Below are 17,043 nucleotides of genomic sequence, written 5' to 3'. Positions count from 1 at the left end.
CCAGACCAGTCCCGTGCACATCCGTGATTGAGCCAGTTCCCATGGCTACCGTACCGGCGAGCTCGGCTGAGGTCCGTGCTAACCGGCTGGTCTCCAAACTGGCGGATACCCCGATGAGGTCGGCTCGGGCGGCCGGCATCCCTAAGCCGCCAGCTGGACCAGCCGGGTTGCCGGAACCAGCCGTGTCGCCGGAACCGACCGGGTCGATGGAACCTGCCGAACCGACCGGGTCGACGGAACCTGCCGGGTCGATGGAACCTGCCGAACCGACCGGGTCGACGGAACCTGCCGGGTCGAAGGAACCTGCCGAACCGTCCGGGTCGACGGAACCGACCGGGCCGAAGGAACCTGCCGAACCGTCCGGGTCGACGGAACCGACCGGGTCGACGGAACCTGCGGAACCGACCGGGTCGACGGAACCTGTGGAACCGACCGGGTTGACGGAACCTGCCGAACCGACCGGGTCGACGGAACCGGCCGAGCTGACTGAACCAGCCGAATGGGCCGGGTCGACCGAAATGACTGAGTCAGAGGACGCGGTCGACATCATGACACCCAAACTACCTGAACTCTCTGCCTGGCCTGAACCTATGCATGTTTCTGTTTTCCTGTGTTTTGCTTCGCTGGACTTGCCAGCCCTTCTACCTCCTGTCCCTGTTCATAGGCCCAAAGCACCACCCTGGCTGCCAACTCCGTTCCGGTCTCTGGCTCCGCCTCCAGCACCACCCTGGTCTCCGGTCCTGCTCTGGTCTCTGGCTCCGCCTCCAGCACCACCCTGGTCCCCGGTCCTGCTCTGGTCTCTGGCTCCGCCTCCAGCACCACCCTGGTCTCCGGTTCTGCTCTGGTCTCTGGCTCTGCCTCCGGCACCACCCTGGCCTCCTGTTCTCCCGGCGCCGCCCTGGCCTCCTGTTCTCCCGGCGCCGCCCTGGCCTCCTGCTCTGCCGGCTCCGCCCTGGCCCCCTGCTCTGCCGGCTCCGCCCTGGCCCCCTGCTCTGCCGGCTCCGCCCTGGCCCCCTGCTCTGCCGGCGCCGCCCTGGCCTCCTGCTCTGCCGGCGCCGCCCTGGCCTCCTGCTCTGCCGGCGCCGCCCTGGCCTCCTGCTCTGCCGGCGCCGCCCTGGCCTCCGGCTCGGCTGGCGCCACCCCGGCCTCCTGCTCGGCGGCCGCCACCACTACACGAACCCGACCCGCCCTCCCACCCTGGTTGCGCCTTCGCTCCACCCACCTGAACTGGGTTTTGTGGACTTGGGAGCGTCTGGAAGCCGCTCGTAGGGGGGGGGGCTCTGTAATGTGTCTGTCTGTGTTTTCCCCTTGTTTCTGTCTGCCGTCTCTCCCTGATGTTAATTGTTGACCCCGCCCACCTATCTGTTACCATGGACACTAATTACATTCATTCTCTTCCCCAGGTGTTTTGTCTTAGTCCTTGTCTGTCTCTGTTTTGTGATTGGTTCTCGTTCTCCATATATACTCTGTCTGTTCACTTCAATGTTGTTGGTCGTTGTTGGTGTGTGCATGTCCGTGTTCCCGTTTCCTGTTTGTTCCGCGTTGCCTGCCTGTTTGTTTGTGTTTTGGTTTATTAAAAACCTTAAACTGCGTTTGGATCCTCACCCGCCTTTGTCTCACCGTGTCACTTCGTGACACTTTATATCACCAGATTTATGAAAACCTCCTCAGAGCATGTAAAGAGATGATATATTTGTTGATATTTAATGTCTGAATCTTCATCACAGAGTATAAAAATTGCACAGAAATCCCCATGGGCAGTCATCAATATTTAATTCACTACAATGTTTATTTAGTCTGATCATACACTATAACATTAAATCCACAAAGCCTAATAACACAAAAAATAGATCTTAAGTTTGGGAATGTAAGGTTTTATTTCTTTAAATATTAAAGTACACATTTAAATAATGAGCAAATGATGCAGGATTGATTTTACAGTTAAAGTCTCTGGCTGGCTTGGTTCCCAGACAAAAACTAAAAAGAATAATAAAAACGTATATACAGTACATTTTCCTATGTGTGTATTTTTTGTGCTAGCTACAGGTCTCTTTGTGTGTTTTTAGGAGGCTTGTACTGAGTGAGGTAGGAAAGTTTCTCATTACTGATGCATATCCCATGTCTCAAACAGACACAATATGACTAAAATTTCTGTTTATTTTTGCTCCACTATAGGAAAACTTTATAGCATGCTGACTAGCTCACTAGCTAGCACACATTCATTTGTACATTCCTGTTAAAGTCACCTCTATAAAAATTGCCTTTCCTTCTTCCTTTTATTAATCTGGCAGACTTTCTTATTTCAAGCAAAAAGTTATATTCCTGAAAAGCATATTTTTCCATTGCTGTTCCCTAATAATACTATAGTAACTGTTTCAAACTAGGAATTCGACTTATGTGGCTAATACAGATCAGCTGAGTTAAGCAAACACTGTAAACATTCATGCTGGTTAAACTTAATAAAGTAGTCAAAACAAAGGACTTTAATCTTTCAAATTTATGAACTTGACTTTAATGTCCTAAACTTGACAATTCGAGTTAAAGAGAAGTTCACTTCACTCAATTCGGCTGTTGTGTCTTACATTACATAATTAAACACCCCAATAGGATTAAAGAAAATATAGTCGTGGAACACCAGTCTAACCTATAAGTAATGAACCAGAACTAACTGTTTTATAATAAAGTAATTTATGAAAATCATGACATAAGGTCAGCTCTTTTCATTGTGCACATACAGTATATACAGTATGAGAAAGTACATTCCAATAATGTATCCATTACACTACCTCTATTACCTTACCATGAACCAGAAAAAAAATATCCACATAGTGCACATCCAGGTTTAATTTGTGACCCCAACTAACAAAAAAATATCTCTAGTTTAAAATCAATTCAATTCAGTTTTGGCGCATTTAACGATAGACATTAAAAAAATATTTTTTAAAAGAAAAATATAGAACAAAAAATGCAATATTTAATAATAGACTTATATTTTTTTATTTGTTTTTCCTAATGAGCAAGGTAAAACCCCCTGAGATGTTATGAGGAAGAAATCTTGAGGGGAATCAGGCTCAAAAGGGAACCCATCCTCCTTTATGTGACACCAGAGAGTGTGAATATAAATCATTATAAACACAGGAGAGTGTGAATTATCATAAACTATCTTGATTATAAATCTACAGTGTATACAGTCTTTTGGAGTCATGTAACTAGGAGTTCCTGAGCAATTCAGAAATTAGTTCATTATTGATTTGACACTACCTTCTCCATGCCCGAGCCTTCAAATGTTCCAAGAAGGAGATACAGCATATGTAGAATGTTGTTTTGTGTATTGATTGAGAGGTCCTCATGGGGTTTTCAATTTCTCTTCGAAGTTCAGAAATCAGCAAGATGAGGAATCTGGAGCTGCTACAATATCTAGATGCCTCAGGATCCTCACAGGGTTGACCGCTTCTCATTAAATGCTTTAACCTAATATTTCAATATAATTCAAATAGTTCTCCACTATTAGTCTGAGTAAAGACACCCCAGCTCAGACATTACTTTGAGAGATCTGTTTAATTTATTTAGCTTTGGGGAATCTTTGAAAGCTTCAGAAGGCTGGATTTTACACAAAAGCATCCACTAAGCATTGTGGCATTAAATTGTGAGCCCTCGTATGACCAATGGCTTCATGCTGAGCACAACAAGACAGGCATTATAAAGACCAATATACAGACTCTCACAGGATCACAGAAATCAATTTAGACTTTTACTCAGGTGAACCAGACTGTGCATTGAAAGTGTTTATCTCCAAAACAAAGTGGCCAAGAAATGTGTATAAGAACAAATTTACTAAAGGATATAAATGACGATGGGCATGGAAAATAAACTGAATTCTGTTCAATACCTATTTTCAGAGGTTTTTTATTTTTTATCAAGAGTAAAGAAGCAACCTGAGCAAGATGGTGGTGTAGCCAATGAGAGGGAGGTGTTGTGAGAATGGGATTAATGGTCAGGAAGAAAATCAATCATAGGAACTGGAGAAAATCAATGGGACTCAATGGGAACAACGTGCCTATGCCCATTCTTCATCAGAGCGCAGTATATTATCAAGTGCAAGCAGAAAACAGGCCACAGAAGACCCCCCCTACCCCCCCTACTCTCTCTCTCTCTCTCTCTCTCTCTCTCTCTCTCTCTCTCTCTCTCTCTCTCTCTCTCTCTCAAACACACTCTCTCTCCAAGTCTTGCTTTCTCCATCTCTCTCTCTCTCTCTCTCTCTCTCTTTCTCTCTCTCTCTCTCTCTCTCTCTCTCTCTCTCTCTCTCTCTCTCTTTCTCTCTCTCCCCCTGTCTCCCTCTCTCTTTCTCTCTTACTCAACCCTTCATACTTCATGCTGCTCTTATTAGACTGCTCTTACACCTCACAACCTTGCAATCTGCTTTTTCTTTTTTTTTTAAAGGAAAGTGCTAGTTGGAGACATATGTCTTGTTCACTCAGAGTCAGTGGATCTCATGCAGGGCTATGTTCCTCATTTGCCTACTATGGAATCAGAAATTCTATTTAGATCATTCCTAATATCACATTTTCCCCCATCTGCATCTCTGACTTCATAAAAGCATTGAAAATCATGCCAGTCGTGGGGATTAAATAGTTTTAAATTGACCACTGGGTTAATAAAGACTCACATTTACATGCAGTTTTATTGCGACTCAGTTAAAGTATATTTTATACTACAGTGATTACTTAGTACTTAAAATCAGTAAAAGCACATACATTCAAACATACAGAAATTTGCTGTGTAACAAGGATCCACATAAAAATCTGCCTTCAATTGTTTTAAAATAGAATCCCAAATGGATTTCTATTTGCTACAGATAAAAACGGCATGAAGAATAACATAAAGCTTCTGTGGACTCTGTAGTGGACTGGATGCAGTGGGTCAATAGAACACAGTTGGAGGTTCAGCCACAAAGTGAGTTATAAAAGTGGATCAACTGTTAACATTAAGAATTGAAAGATTGTGCTGAGATTTTGGGTAAAAAAATAGAAAATTGAAATGAATGGTGGTGGTTTTTACATGGAGCTCAGGTAGGTAAAAAAATGTAGGGAGGGACAAACAAATAATCCTGTAAAAATAAATTAAATGATTTGAAAATTTCTGATAATGTTAATGTGAAATATAACAGCATTAAAACGTGAGATTTATTTCTGTTTGTCCATGATTATGTAATAAAACGTTATGTATCCACAATGTAATCATTTAAGATCAATTGAGTGTACGTTTTGCTTTCTCATGATCTATAATGTATATGCCTGTCCTTTGTTCTTCTTTGTTTTTGTTATTATACATTTCTCAGTGTTCATGTTTTTTTGTTTAGCTCTTATTTCAGCTTAAAGCATTATCTGTATGGTCTTCGATATAATTGTCGGCTGTATTCAACTTTAGATTATGAAGTGCCCCGGCTGTCTTTGTGCATAATGAACCAGCTCATATACACAGTCTCGTAGTCTTCTTGCATAATGTGAAAATGCAGTGTTTTTGACTTAACACAAAGATTTCTAACATATGTTATATAACTACAGAGATAATGATAGGTAGTCATACCTGCATAAATTGTTGTGAATGTGTTAGATAGGAGTGTAAACGGTTATATATCAGACACAATGCTTACTATAATTAGCCTTAATTATCTCTATTAAAGTTCCTCCTCCTTGTGGTCAAGAATGTCTCTGTCTGTTTATGTCTGTCTGTCTGTCTGTCCTTTTCTGTCTGTCTGTCTATGTCTGTCTATGTCTGCCTTTGTCTGCCTGTCTATGTCTGTCTGTCTGTCCGTCTGTCTGTTTCTGACTGTCTGTCTCTGTCTGCCTTTGTCTGTCTGTCTGTCTATGTCTGTCTGTCTCTGTCTGTCAGTCTGTTTCTGTCTAAGTCTTTCTATGTCTGTCTGTGTCTGCCATTGTCTGTCTGTCTATGTCTGTCTGTATCTGTCTGTCTGTCTGCATCTGTCTGTCTGTCTGTCTGTCTGTCTGCATCTGTCTGTCTGTCTGTCTGTCTGTCTGTCCGTCTGTCTGTCTGTCTCTATGATTAGTTAGAGTAAATTTTCACCTAAAAAGCACCATTTTACAAAAACAAATTCTTATATATGTGGTAAGATGGTGGCACAAGCACATAATTTTAAAAGCTTTCTCATTGTCATTGTGCCATTGAAGTTAAATGTGTTCCTAAGCCCATTTTACACCAGAACCAGCATGGCATGCTGCATCTGCGCTGTGATGCTTTTTATTTTACACTGCATTGTCACAAGGCTTGTAGCATTCCCCTTTTGTGCTTCATTGCACTGGGTCAGTAAATATACTGTAATGTGCAAATATCTGTATATAAAATACAACATATAAAGTATATAATCACATAAGATTGATTAATTCAGTTAGATTTTTTTACTCCAAAGCTTGGCCAATAATGTTTTTTTAACTGATGATGCTTACAGGCTATAATACCTCTGCCATATTTCTTGTGCATGCACTGGAGATATCTCATTATTATTATGTTTTGTAGTGTTTCTGGTTAGACATCATGGAAGAAATAGAATTCAATTGAAAAAAAAAATGCTTTGTGTGCCTCATGCTACATGCTTCACACAACACAGTGCATCCATCTGGGCCACAGGAACAATTGAGAACAATAGATGTGGTGCTGCTCCTGTGCTTGTGCTGCACTGTGTGACACTAGATACACTGCATCTGCTGCAAAATGGGCTTTTTATTGCTTCTGTTCATTTAAAGGAGAATATTTCTTATTACTACACTCATTAAGCTGCACATGCCAATATGATTTACTATATAGAACATTTAATATCAATGTCATCACTTTCATCATCTTCATCTTGGTCATCATCAATCTCAGGAACAATGGAGAGCTTTTCACTCTTGAAATAGCTAATCCTGAGTCATTGTGAACTTCTGGTAACAGAATTCTGGGTCACCTTGTTTCATGTTTCACACTGCTCATTTTAGATAAACACACAATATTATTGTTTAAACACATAGTACTCGACCGGTTTAAATATTGGCTCGTCTCACTGACAAAAAGTCACCATATAAATCCTCTTTGCTCCAATTGACATTCTTTCCATCCACATTTGAGATATTTTTTTATTTTTCCCTCAAACGCTGCAATTTCTATTTACCCAACATTGGCTATCTGTGACTGTATAAAACGTGTGATATGAGGCACATATCCTCATATGATAGGATATGAGGCAGGTATTCTGATTGGCTGGCTGTTGCTAAGCATTTAGCTGTAACATTCTGACACTGCATCATTTCCCAATGTACACGTTACGCACCGTAATGTAAGGTTAACACTGCAAAAAGAGTTGCAGGGCGCCATGCAAGATTTGGTGCTACTCAGCATCTAAATTACAACTGCAAGACGTTCCAACGTCTGTGGTTAAAAACAGGGTTTATAATGACAAATGAACCTTTTGGAGGTGGGAAGAATCTGGAGAACTAGGAACCCTGAATAGAGCCAGGATCACACCAAGATATAACCAAGGCTCTAGCATTTAATTACTGATTCACTTACAAAGTAATTTATTTCTTTTTATATTTCTATGATAGTATTCCACATCATACAATAAAAAAGAAGACAACTTTTGCTTAAATGAAGAAGATCAGATCAAGATTTCTCTCAGTACCAGAATAAATATTTTTGTTTGACCATCCCAAAATTTAAGGTCTTTTATTATATTAAAAATGTTTAGTTAAATAAAAAACTTGCATAGTAATCTGTATAATATTTCTCACACTTACTTGACAAACTTACATGAACAATGGTTTATATTTCCAGGGTAAAGTCTATTATTTTAACAATCCCCAATGTGCTTTTAAGCTGAATATAACATCTGCTTATATCATACAGTATGTTGCAAAAAAAAAAAACATTGCCTTTATCAGTTGCTGATTCAAACTCCTAGCACAAGGTGTATTGTTGCTTGGTGAAGCATGTAGGAAAAGACTGTGAGCTATGAGGCGAAATATCATTTAGGATCATGGCATAAGTGCTGGTGGGGAGCGTTTGAATGGACGCAGCTGTCACGCTGCGCTGAAAAAAGGCAACACAATTTACTGCCTCAGTGTCCACGTAGAGTTAAGGAAAGAGCTGACTAATATTTTTTTCCCTGCTTCATAAACAGCCTGATATGATTAAAATCTTTTCTTTACTGGCACTGAATCATGTGAATATTATTCTTCTAAACCACATAGAGCTGAAATGTGTTTGATAATTTATAACTAAAACCAACTGACCATTTAGTGCTAAAGTACATGCAATTGTAATTATAATTCTCTTTCCGAATGAGTCACGTCATCTCAAGCAGACTTATTAAGACAGACATTACATTAGTCTGCGCATTACAAGACGCAGACAAATCAATCGCAGTAAACAAACCTTGGAGTGAAGAGCGTCTGGAATACAAAGACACAAAGCTCGATCCATCAACGTGTAAGTGAGTGACATGACTGTTGTCCTGAATGATAATGCGCTATTTCTCTATTAAGTCTGAAACATCCTTGGACCCCCCATGGAGAGTGACATTATCTAGACATGAGACAAGCTTTATACAGACCTGAAGTTACTTATGAATGAATGATATTTAAAAGTCTTTGGATGGAAAAGAGGTCTAGTTGTCTAGACATATCATCAGAAAGAAAAGTTTAAAGAAAAACCAACACTTATTACGTGTTAAATGCAGACACTTTCTGACTGATTGAACTCAATTTATAAACTCATTTCTAAAGTCCATCTACCATGCTTAGATACATGAAGTAAAGTGTGGTGAAGTGAAGTGAAGTGAAGTTAATTGAAGTGAATTGTGGAGACATGGATTTGAGTGGAGAGGAATCAAAAGAACCGTTACAAGGTAAATGATGGATAAAACCTCTCAAGCTAAATTTATATTAAATGGCTGACATTTGCTGGCAATCTAGCATTGTATAGCATAGCACAACAAGCTAGAATGCTACCTTAACACTGGGTATACATACCACACATGCACACTGAACACTCTCTCCACCGCATATTGACAAGCCCCGCCCCTTTCTGCTAATTGGCTACACGTTTGTTTTGATTTTTGTTTTGATTTTTGTTTATTATTCGGCCCGACTCAGTTTTCTGAAGCATTTCTCAAAAATCTGAGACCCTGCCTTTAAATATACAATATATTCACTATATTCAAATAAATACTAAAGCTAATAAGGACGTTTGTTAGCTTCCATGTGGCATACGGTTTAGGTTAGATTTACATTCCGAAAATCATAAACATTTAGCTCAATTTGTGGAAATTCCTTATTTCTTTCTTTTGGTATTTGTTGGCTCTTTTACTACCCTTAAGATTGGAACGTTCTTATTTATGAGTGGGATAAAAGACTTCAATTCACAGAAATGGAAAAATCGATGTAATGAGCTGGAGTACAAAATGAAAAAAGAAAAAGAAAACTCGGGATGCACATCGAGTAGCTGATACAATAAAAAAGGAACTTGAGTGTGAGTATTAAACAAGCAAATCTAAGCATTAACAATGAACATGAAAAACAGCATAAAAAGAGCATAACTCACAGGCTTTGTCTCATCTGTGCTGTCACTGGAGTCTTCTGGGTGACTTGAGGAGGAGTGAGGCAGCTTTTTCTGGCCAGAACCCAAGCCTTCTGTTTGCCTCTCCATATCTTTTGAAATAAACATAATTACCATAATCAATTTTTAAAAAAAATCTTTGCTTTCTAACTCAACATGAAATCCACTTAACCTTTTGACCCACAAAAAAAATAAAATATTACCGCTACTTATCAAGCCGTTCTCAAGTAACATAATTTATTTTAAACAAGTATGTGGGAATTCAAACTTTAGCATATTAGCATAATGTTAGCATGTGATTAGTAAGAACAGTCTGCAGCAACTTTGTTTTGAACAGTTTTTCATTAGATCCACCAGCAGCAAGAGTGTTTCTGGATATGTATAATGGCCATACTACAATATAAGAGAGCAAGTGAGTGAAATGGATTCCTTATCCAATATTGGTCAAACTGGTGTCAGTCCACCTTGACTAATCTGTTCTTTCTCACAGCAGTTCTGTGTGACATGCCTGAGAGCTGATAAGCTTTTTGAGGAAGGACACACACAGACTAGTGTGTTATGAGTCACGAGATGTGCTGAAGTCAAGAATTATCGCACAAACCTCCCAGGTTTGGATGAAAATACAGAGGACGGTAAAGAGGAGATATCATCAGATAACGCTATAAAGGTCATATGAAATAAAATGAAAGAAAAAACCCAGGAGCAAAGAAGGATGCCACAGAAGGGAAAAAGAGTGAAAAAGGACAGTAGAAGACGTCTGAATAGATCAACCACAAAAGCATCAGCTCGGGTAAACTGAGTCAAAAGGCTAGCACATCTTAGTACAAGGTTAACACATTATCTTGCAAGGAGCAACGTGCCCGTCCCATTGCATCTGGCACTTGTGTACGTGCCAGCTGCCAGATGGAAAAGGGATAAATGCCTTCTGTTTTCCCAAAATGCCTCCCATTTTAAACACAGTGTGGAGGCAGGTTATAGTGAGCGTCGATGGGGGATATAAGAGACAGATGGAGAAATGTCAGTTCGGATCTGTGGAGCTGCCCGAGAGAGATAAAACAATGGATGAACTTCAGGTTGGATTTTATCTTGTCTGTGACAGACAGATGAAAGGTTGTAACATTAACATTCATCCTCTAACCTGGAAATTTTCAATTCCATTTAATACAATTTTATCCATGTAGCATTTTTGGACAATGGACATGGCCATAAAGGAGTTTTTCGGGAATATAAACAAATCAGAATAACAATAACACAAATGTTGAGGAAAAACTCCCCAAGACGAGTCAAGGAAGAACCTTTAGAGAACAGAATGTTCTTCTACCGACAGAAGGGAAGCCATCTTCATCTGGGTTTCAATGGATAGCAAAAAATTATAATTCCTCTCTATAATTGTGTAGTAAATGTTCAAAAAATGCAATTGTGTAACCAGGAGTTTTTGAGCAACTTATAAACAGGAGCATACAAATTTCTGAACTCATAGTTTTACCATTGTCTTTTCTACATCCAAATTGATTTTGGATGCAAACCATATAATATAGGTATAAGATACAGTATATATAATACAGGTATAAGATATATATTATGTAAATGTTGTTCTGTGAACCTGGAATACCGTAAAACATTCGGATACTCCCTTGTCCATGTGTACAGGCATACTGAGATTTTCCAACAAGGTCACCTAGTGACATATGGTGCAGTATATGCAATAAATACCACCATTATGCAGCAATGATTCCCTAGATATGTCTCACCAAGCGAGATAGCCTGTTGGCTATCCAGGGCAAAAAAGAGGAACTGACTAGACAGTGGAAAAAAGGTGTATGTATGTTTCTATAGTGAAAAGAAAACTGCTCATAGCAAGCAAAGCCATCTATACTGTACCTTGGAAAAAAAACTCCCAGGAGCCTGTAAAGATGAGAGTCAGCATGCAAGCGACGAACTAAATGCAGCGAAGTACTGTAATGCTGACGAGGGAAATCCACCTTGAAGCTAATGGACATTATGGAGCCCTGAAGTGTTCGATGAATAATGCTTATAATATAGGAAAAATTTACAAGCACCAAGGTTTTAGAGGACATGTACCTGTAGCTCTGACTGATCCTGATCAAATGAGAGCACTATATAGTGATTATGTCTGACTCACAGGTAAAAATTACTAAGGAAGTCATTTCTTCATGATGGCAATATTTATTAAATACTTACAAGATGATATTCTACACTGCTTCTTGTGTCTAGGAGGTATACATAAAATGCACTTAAGGCTATATATTGGAATTTAATACATATGCATTCTCAAAAATCCTCAAGGGTTTTTCCCCTTTCCTTTGTGCTGTGTAAAGAGCATGCATACTGTTAAACTGGTTCATAAGAACACTTATTTTGCCGGGTCAAAATATTTGACAATATAACAAATTACAACCATTACACTATAACAATAAGGGTCATACCGTAGAAGGAAAAAAATTTTATAACCAAGCTGTTCTTGTAGTTTGATATATTTCATTTTATCCAGCTTTCTAAAACTAGCAATACAGTATTTCTGGATAATAATAATTTTGGTATTCATACATGATGAAATATATATTTATTATGATGCTTTTACTCTAAAACATTGTAATTATCATTACCTAAATCCTGATGCCTGCTTAATTACACACTACAGATGTACATATGTACTCTAGACAATGATTGCAAATGTTGTATCCTTACTAGTTAGACATACAGAATTATCTTTCAGTATCATGAACAGTGTTAGCTGCCATTTATTAGCCTGTTTATTTGACCCCTTGGCATCTGAAGCATAAACTAGTCAAGCACATTGATACTTTTATTTGTCCAATGTCTGTCCTGTACTTTATTTACTGTATAGTGAATCATTTTACACATGCCACTTTCTGACATTTAAATAATCAGATATTATAATTTAGAGATTGTGGTATAGTTAACCATACATTAAAAATAATCTGCCGTTAAGATAATAATTATTTGTTCGTGTGTAGGAACTGCAGATAATCACAGATCTGAAACAGAGCTCCAGCCTGCTAAATTTCAAAAGATAAATTAGCAAAAACATTAAAGTATCTTCTTAAAGACCCAGAAAGGTTGACAACGCAATGACTCTTAACTGTTTTATCAGTACAAACCCTCACTGGCAAATACACGAGTGAAAATAAGGCTGTGCAACCGATCAGCAGTCATGCATTGTCAAATTACACCTCTCGTTAACGAAACGTATTCTACCTCAGTCAATACCATGTCGATTTTGGTGCCGGTTCAGAGAACAGTATCTCTGTCAGGTTTCCTGATAACACTCCAGTGGGCTCTTTCATCTCTTTTCACCCAATAGAATCAAATGATCCATTTGGTATGTAACTGGGTCACAGTTTTCAAAATTTCACCAGCACAAAAATGAATTCGAAAATTTTAAGTTACAGGCCTTATAATGACATGAGATATTTGCAAAGTTTTACATCCTGTTCTATAACTGAAGGATAATTCTGTAAAATCAAAGAAGAACATTTCTAAACTGAACTGTATTCTGGCTATTGTGATGTTTTTTTCTCATTGCTTTGGATTCTGTCATGAAAATGACTTAGTAGTTATAGTAGATTTGCCCAAAGCTCAGCATATTTAATCAGATGTTACCTGCAACCATGGGGAACCACTGCCGACAAATCTCCTTCTTTACTCTAAGAAAACCATCTCTTTCTCTCAAAGATACAAAAGATTCACTTACTGAACAGGAGAGCAAAAGCAAGTACATTTATACACTCAGTCCACAGCACAATTAGGAATGCTATAGTGTAAAAAAAACAAAAGCATAAATCTATATTTATTATCGTTTATTTAATTATTATTGATTTGAAATTAAAATATAGATTTTTTTTATATTTTAAATACATATATGCATTTCTAAAATTAATACTTAATTATAATTAAGATAAATATTCTGTATAATATCTCTGGAAAATTGTCCGTAGTGTGTGAATGTGTGAGTGAATGAGAGTGTGTGTGTGCCCTGCGATGGGTTGGCACTCCGTCCAGGGTGTATCCAGCCTTGATGCCCGATGATGCCTGAAATAGGCACAGGCTCCCCATGACCCGAGGTAGTTCGGATAAGCGGTAGAAAATGAATGAATGAATGAATGAATGAATGAATGAATTCTGTATAATTGTATAATAAGCAGTCGGTGACATGAACAACTAACATGCGTTACTACATAATGAATGATGCACTAATGAAATTTCAGAATACATGTAAACAATAAAACCCTATTCTATCTATCTATCTATCTATCTATCTATCTATCTATCTATCTATCTATCTATCTATCTATCTATCTATCTATCTATCTATCTGTCTATCTATCTATCTACAGTATACATCAGTATATATCACATTTAAATTCTATTTAAAAGAAATAACCAAATACTAAAAACAAAATCATGTAAATAAAATGTTTTACCACCCATGAAATTCCGCCCCCATTAAATTTCTTACTCATGATTGAATATAAAGATTTGAAAACAGCCGAATGCCATAAATTTAGGAATGTAAAAAATAAAACCTCTATCTGTGTGCCACAGGCAGCCCTACTAACTGAGGAATTGAATAAATCCAAAGAACCCAAACAGTTCTCTCATGCTGACTTGTTGCCTGTAATTTAAATCCCAGAGATCTGATGAGCAGGTTAATAAGAGTCTATGTGCGATTCAAGCATGTAACCTTCCACCAGAGTGACAACTCACCCTCACACAACCATTTTCTATTCAGTAAGCAGTAGCACACATCCTTAACTGCTGACTGAGCTAATGACTTTAGGTTACATTTCTGAAACATTTTCTTTAAAGCGCAGCTCTAGAAATTTTCTTATCATATTCAAGCTGTCAAGATAATTTCCAGCAAAAACATTTTTGTATAAGCTTCATAAACATTCCCATGATGTTAATTTCCACATTTTAACAACCCAAATACCTAGTTTTAAGGTTCAAGATTCAGTTCATTGTGCATCTATTAGCTGACACTGACTGTGGAGAGTGCTGACCACTTCCTGGTTCATGAACTTAACCATTTTTATGTATGTTTTGATATTAGCATCCCAGCTAATCCTAACATTCTTTATAAAGCAACAGAAATATGCTCTATGAGTGAGGCTTACAAATTCATGGTCTCAAAACATGATCAAAATCCATATAAAAAAAATCCAGACAAAATCCCCAGACGTGTTCTGAAACCTTGTTCTAGATCTCACCAACATTCTCACCTTGTCCCTGAAATAGTCTGTTGTCCCTACATGCTTCTTGAGATTGACTAAATGTCAATAAGATTGGTTGTGTTATGTACTGTACTGTACATACAAATACTGACACACATGTATATTTTTGAATTGTGTGCACTTTGCACTTTATTTGTCTGCGCTTTCCCCTCCTCCCTTACCCTTATTCCCATTGTTATATAGTTTGCATAATGTATTTAATGTTCTCAGTATGCACAAGTTGTGCTATGTAGAGCTGCATCTCATTTCACTGCACTTTAATACCTGCAACAATTGCACAGGAGACCAATGAACCTTATTTACTGAATCTAGGCAATAAACGGTCATTTAAACCCATTATACCAAAGCAGTTAACCTAGGCCCCAGGTGGTCCAGTGGCAGGATCCTGCGTTCTCATTGTCGTGGCCCAGGTTCGATTCCAGCACAGTAATTCAGTTAGCCACTAAACAGTCAACTCTCAGTGCCGGTCCTAAGCCCAGATAAAAATGAGAGGGTAGAGTCAGAAAGGGCATCCGGCGTAAAACCTGTGCCAAATATAATATGCAGACCATTGTTTACATTCATGCAGACCACCTTGTTTACATTCAATATTCCAGCAACTGTATTTCATATATATTTCAAGTATTTCAGGTATATTTCAGCTAGTATTCCCAATATCAGTTAATGACATGGCTGAGAAATAGCAGCCTGTTTCATGTAAACAGCTGACACAATCCTCACTGATAGACTGTATGACTGTATGATAGCCTCTATTACTAAAGGAGCATTACTTCTTTATACACTTGTACTATTTTTGATGCTGTTGCACCTGGTTTCACAGAAATCCACTTTAAAACTTATGTAAACAACAATCTGAGGTAGATGCCAAAAAAGAAACCTTTGCTAACTCATAGAACTCTGCAAAACCTGATAAATGGGTAGAATTTGGTAAAAACGATAACATGCAAGAAAATCTGACTTGAAATTGAGAAACAAGGAGACCTGGAGAACTGCTGGCAAAGCAAGCGATGCATACTTTTTGTTCATAAGTACTTTAATCACACTCTAGTAGTCTAGTACTCTTGGCCCATGTTAATTCTGGATATTGTGGCTCTTTCCTTGAGTCTGTGTCCTGGAGAATGGAAATGCAGCGCATTGACACAACTGATGGCCCATTTGTGATGACAGATGGCCGAGATAGAAGGCTTCATTTGTCAATCCGGGGAAAATATCACCACAATCTCACATGCAGGGACAGAGCAAAAGTGACAGAGATTTCTGATTCTGGTGTTCGACCCTGAAGATAAGCCACACATTTAGATAATGAAGCTTGAAGCCATCTGCCTCGTTTGTCTGTTTATATTAGTATAACTGTCTTTAAGTCTTAAGCTGCCTTTGAGGTATAATTACTGATATTGATCTTTCTTGGTTCAGACACCACTATGCATTTTAAAACCTCAATGTTCAAATTAGTGTAAAGGAGACAAGTAGTGCAAAAAAAAAAAGAAAAGAAAATAGCCGATATTTCAGTTTCTAGAGTAGATGCATGCATACACACACACACACACAATAAATCTTCCTTCTTTTCCAGCACAGCAGGATTGCACAGCAGTTGCACTGAAGCAATCAGTGGAACTGGGAGTTTTCATGCTTTCAAGCCTGCAATGCCTGGAAATCCATTCAAATATATGCTGAGAAAATATATAGGGTACTCTTTATAAAACAAACAGATAAAACAATTAAAACTAGTGAATTAAAACATGCCATTACATTCACTATTATTCAATAACTTAAGGTCCTTTGCTTCCACAAGCATCAAGGCATTATGTTTCATTCTATGGGGAACAGATACTGTATAAGGTAGTAAAAATGTGTCGCCAGGATGTTTTTCACTCAAAGTGGAATAAAGGTTTTGAGAAAGGCACTGAATGACATCAAGCACTTTGCTATCACCTAGCCATTCAGGCCACAGTTCAAGGGGAAAGTGAATAGAATCAAAATGGAGGGTAGAGCACTGATCTTGTGATTGAGTCTAATGAACTAAAGATATTTAAAAGGAACAAAAAAGAATAACACAAAAAAGCAGAAAGCAAATTGTATGCTAGCTGGTTCACACATCTGTAACACATCTGCTGCTTATTTTAAAGGATAGTTTTAGCTCCATAGTCCCAGATTATTC

At 38.5% G+C, this 17,043-nt stretch overlaps 1 protein-coding gene across 3 annotated transcripts in view; it reads right to left on the bottom strand.

Moving 5' to 3' along the window:
- The window catches only part of b4galnt4b (beta-1,4-N-acetyl-galactosaminyl transferase 4b), a 95,506-nt gene that overhangs the window by 54,613 nt on the left and 23,850 nt on the right, over nucleotides 1–17,043 (bottom strand). For all 3 annotated transcript variants that reach the window (XM_027136881.2, XM_027136880.2, XM_047806713.1), the window contains one exon: nucleotides 9,595–9,701. In XM_027136881.2, coding sequence (XP_026992682.1) covers nucleotides 9,595–9,701 — 107 coding nt within the window. The remainder of the gene's footprint in view (nucleotides 1–9,594; nucleotides 9,702–17,043) is intronic.

Source organism: Tachysurus fulvidraco, chromosome 1 (assembly GCF_022655615.1).
Source record: "Tachysurus fulvidraco isolate hzauxx_2018 chromosome 1, HZAU_PFXX_2.0, whole genome shotgun sequence".
In the NCBI taxonomy this organism is placed as follows: Eukaryota; Metazoa; Chordata; class Actinopteri; order Siluriformes; family Bagridae; genus Tachysurus; species Tachysurus fulvidraco.
This window is presented reverse-complemented; position numbering and strand designations above follow the sequence as displayed.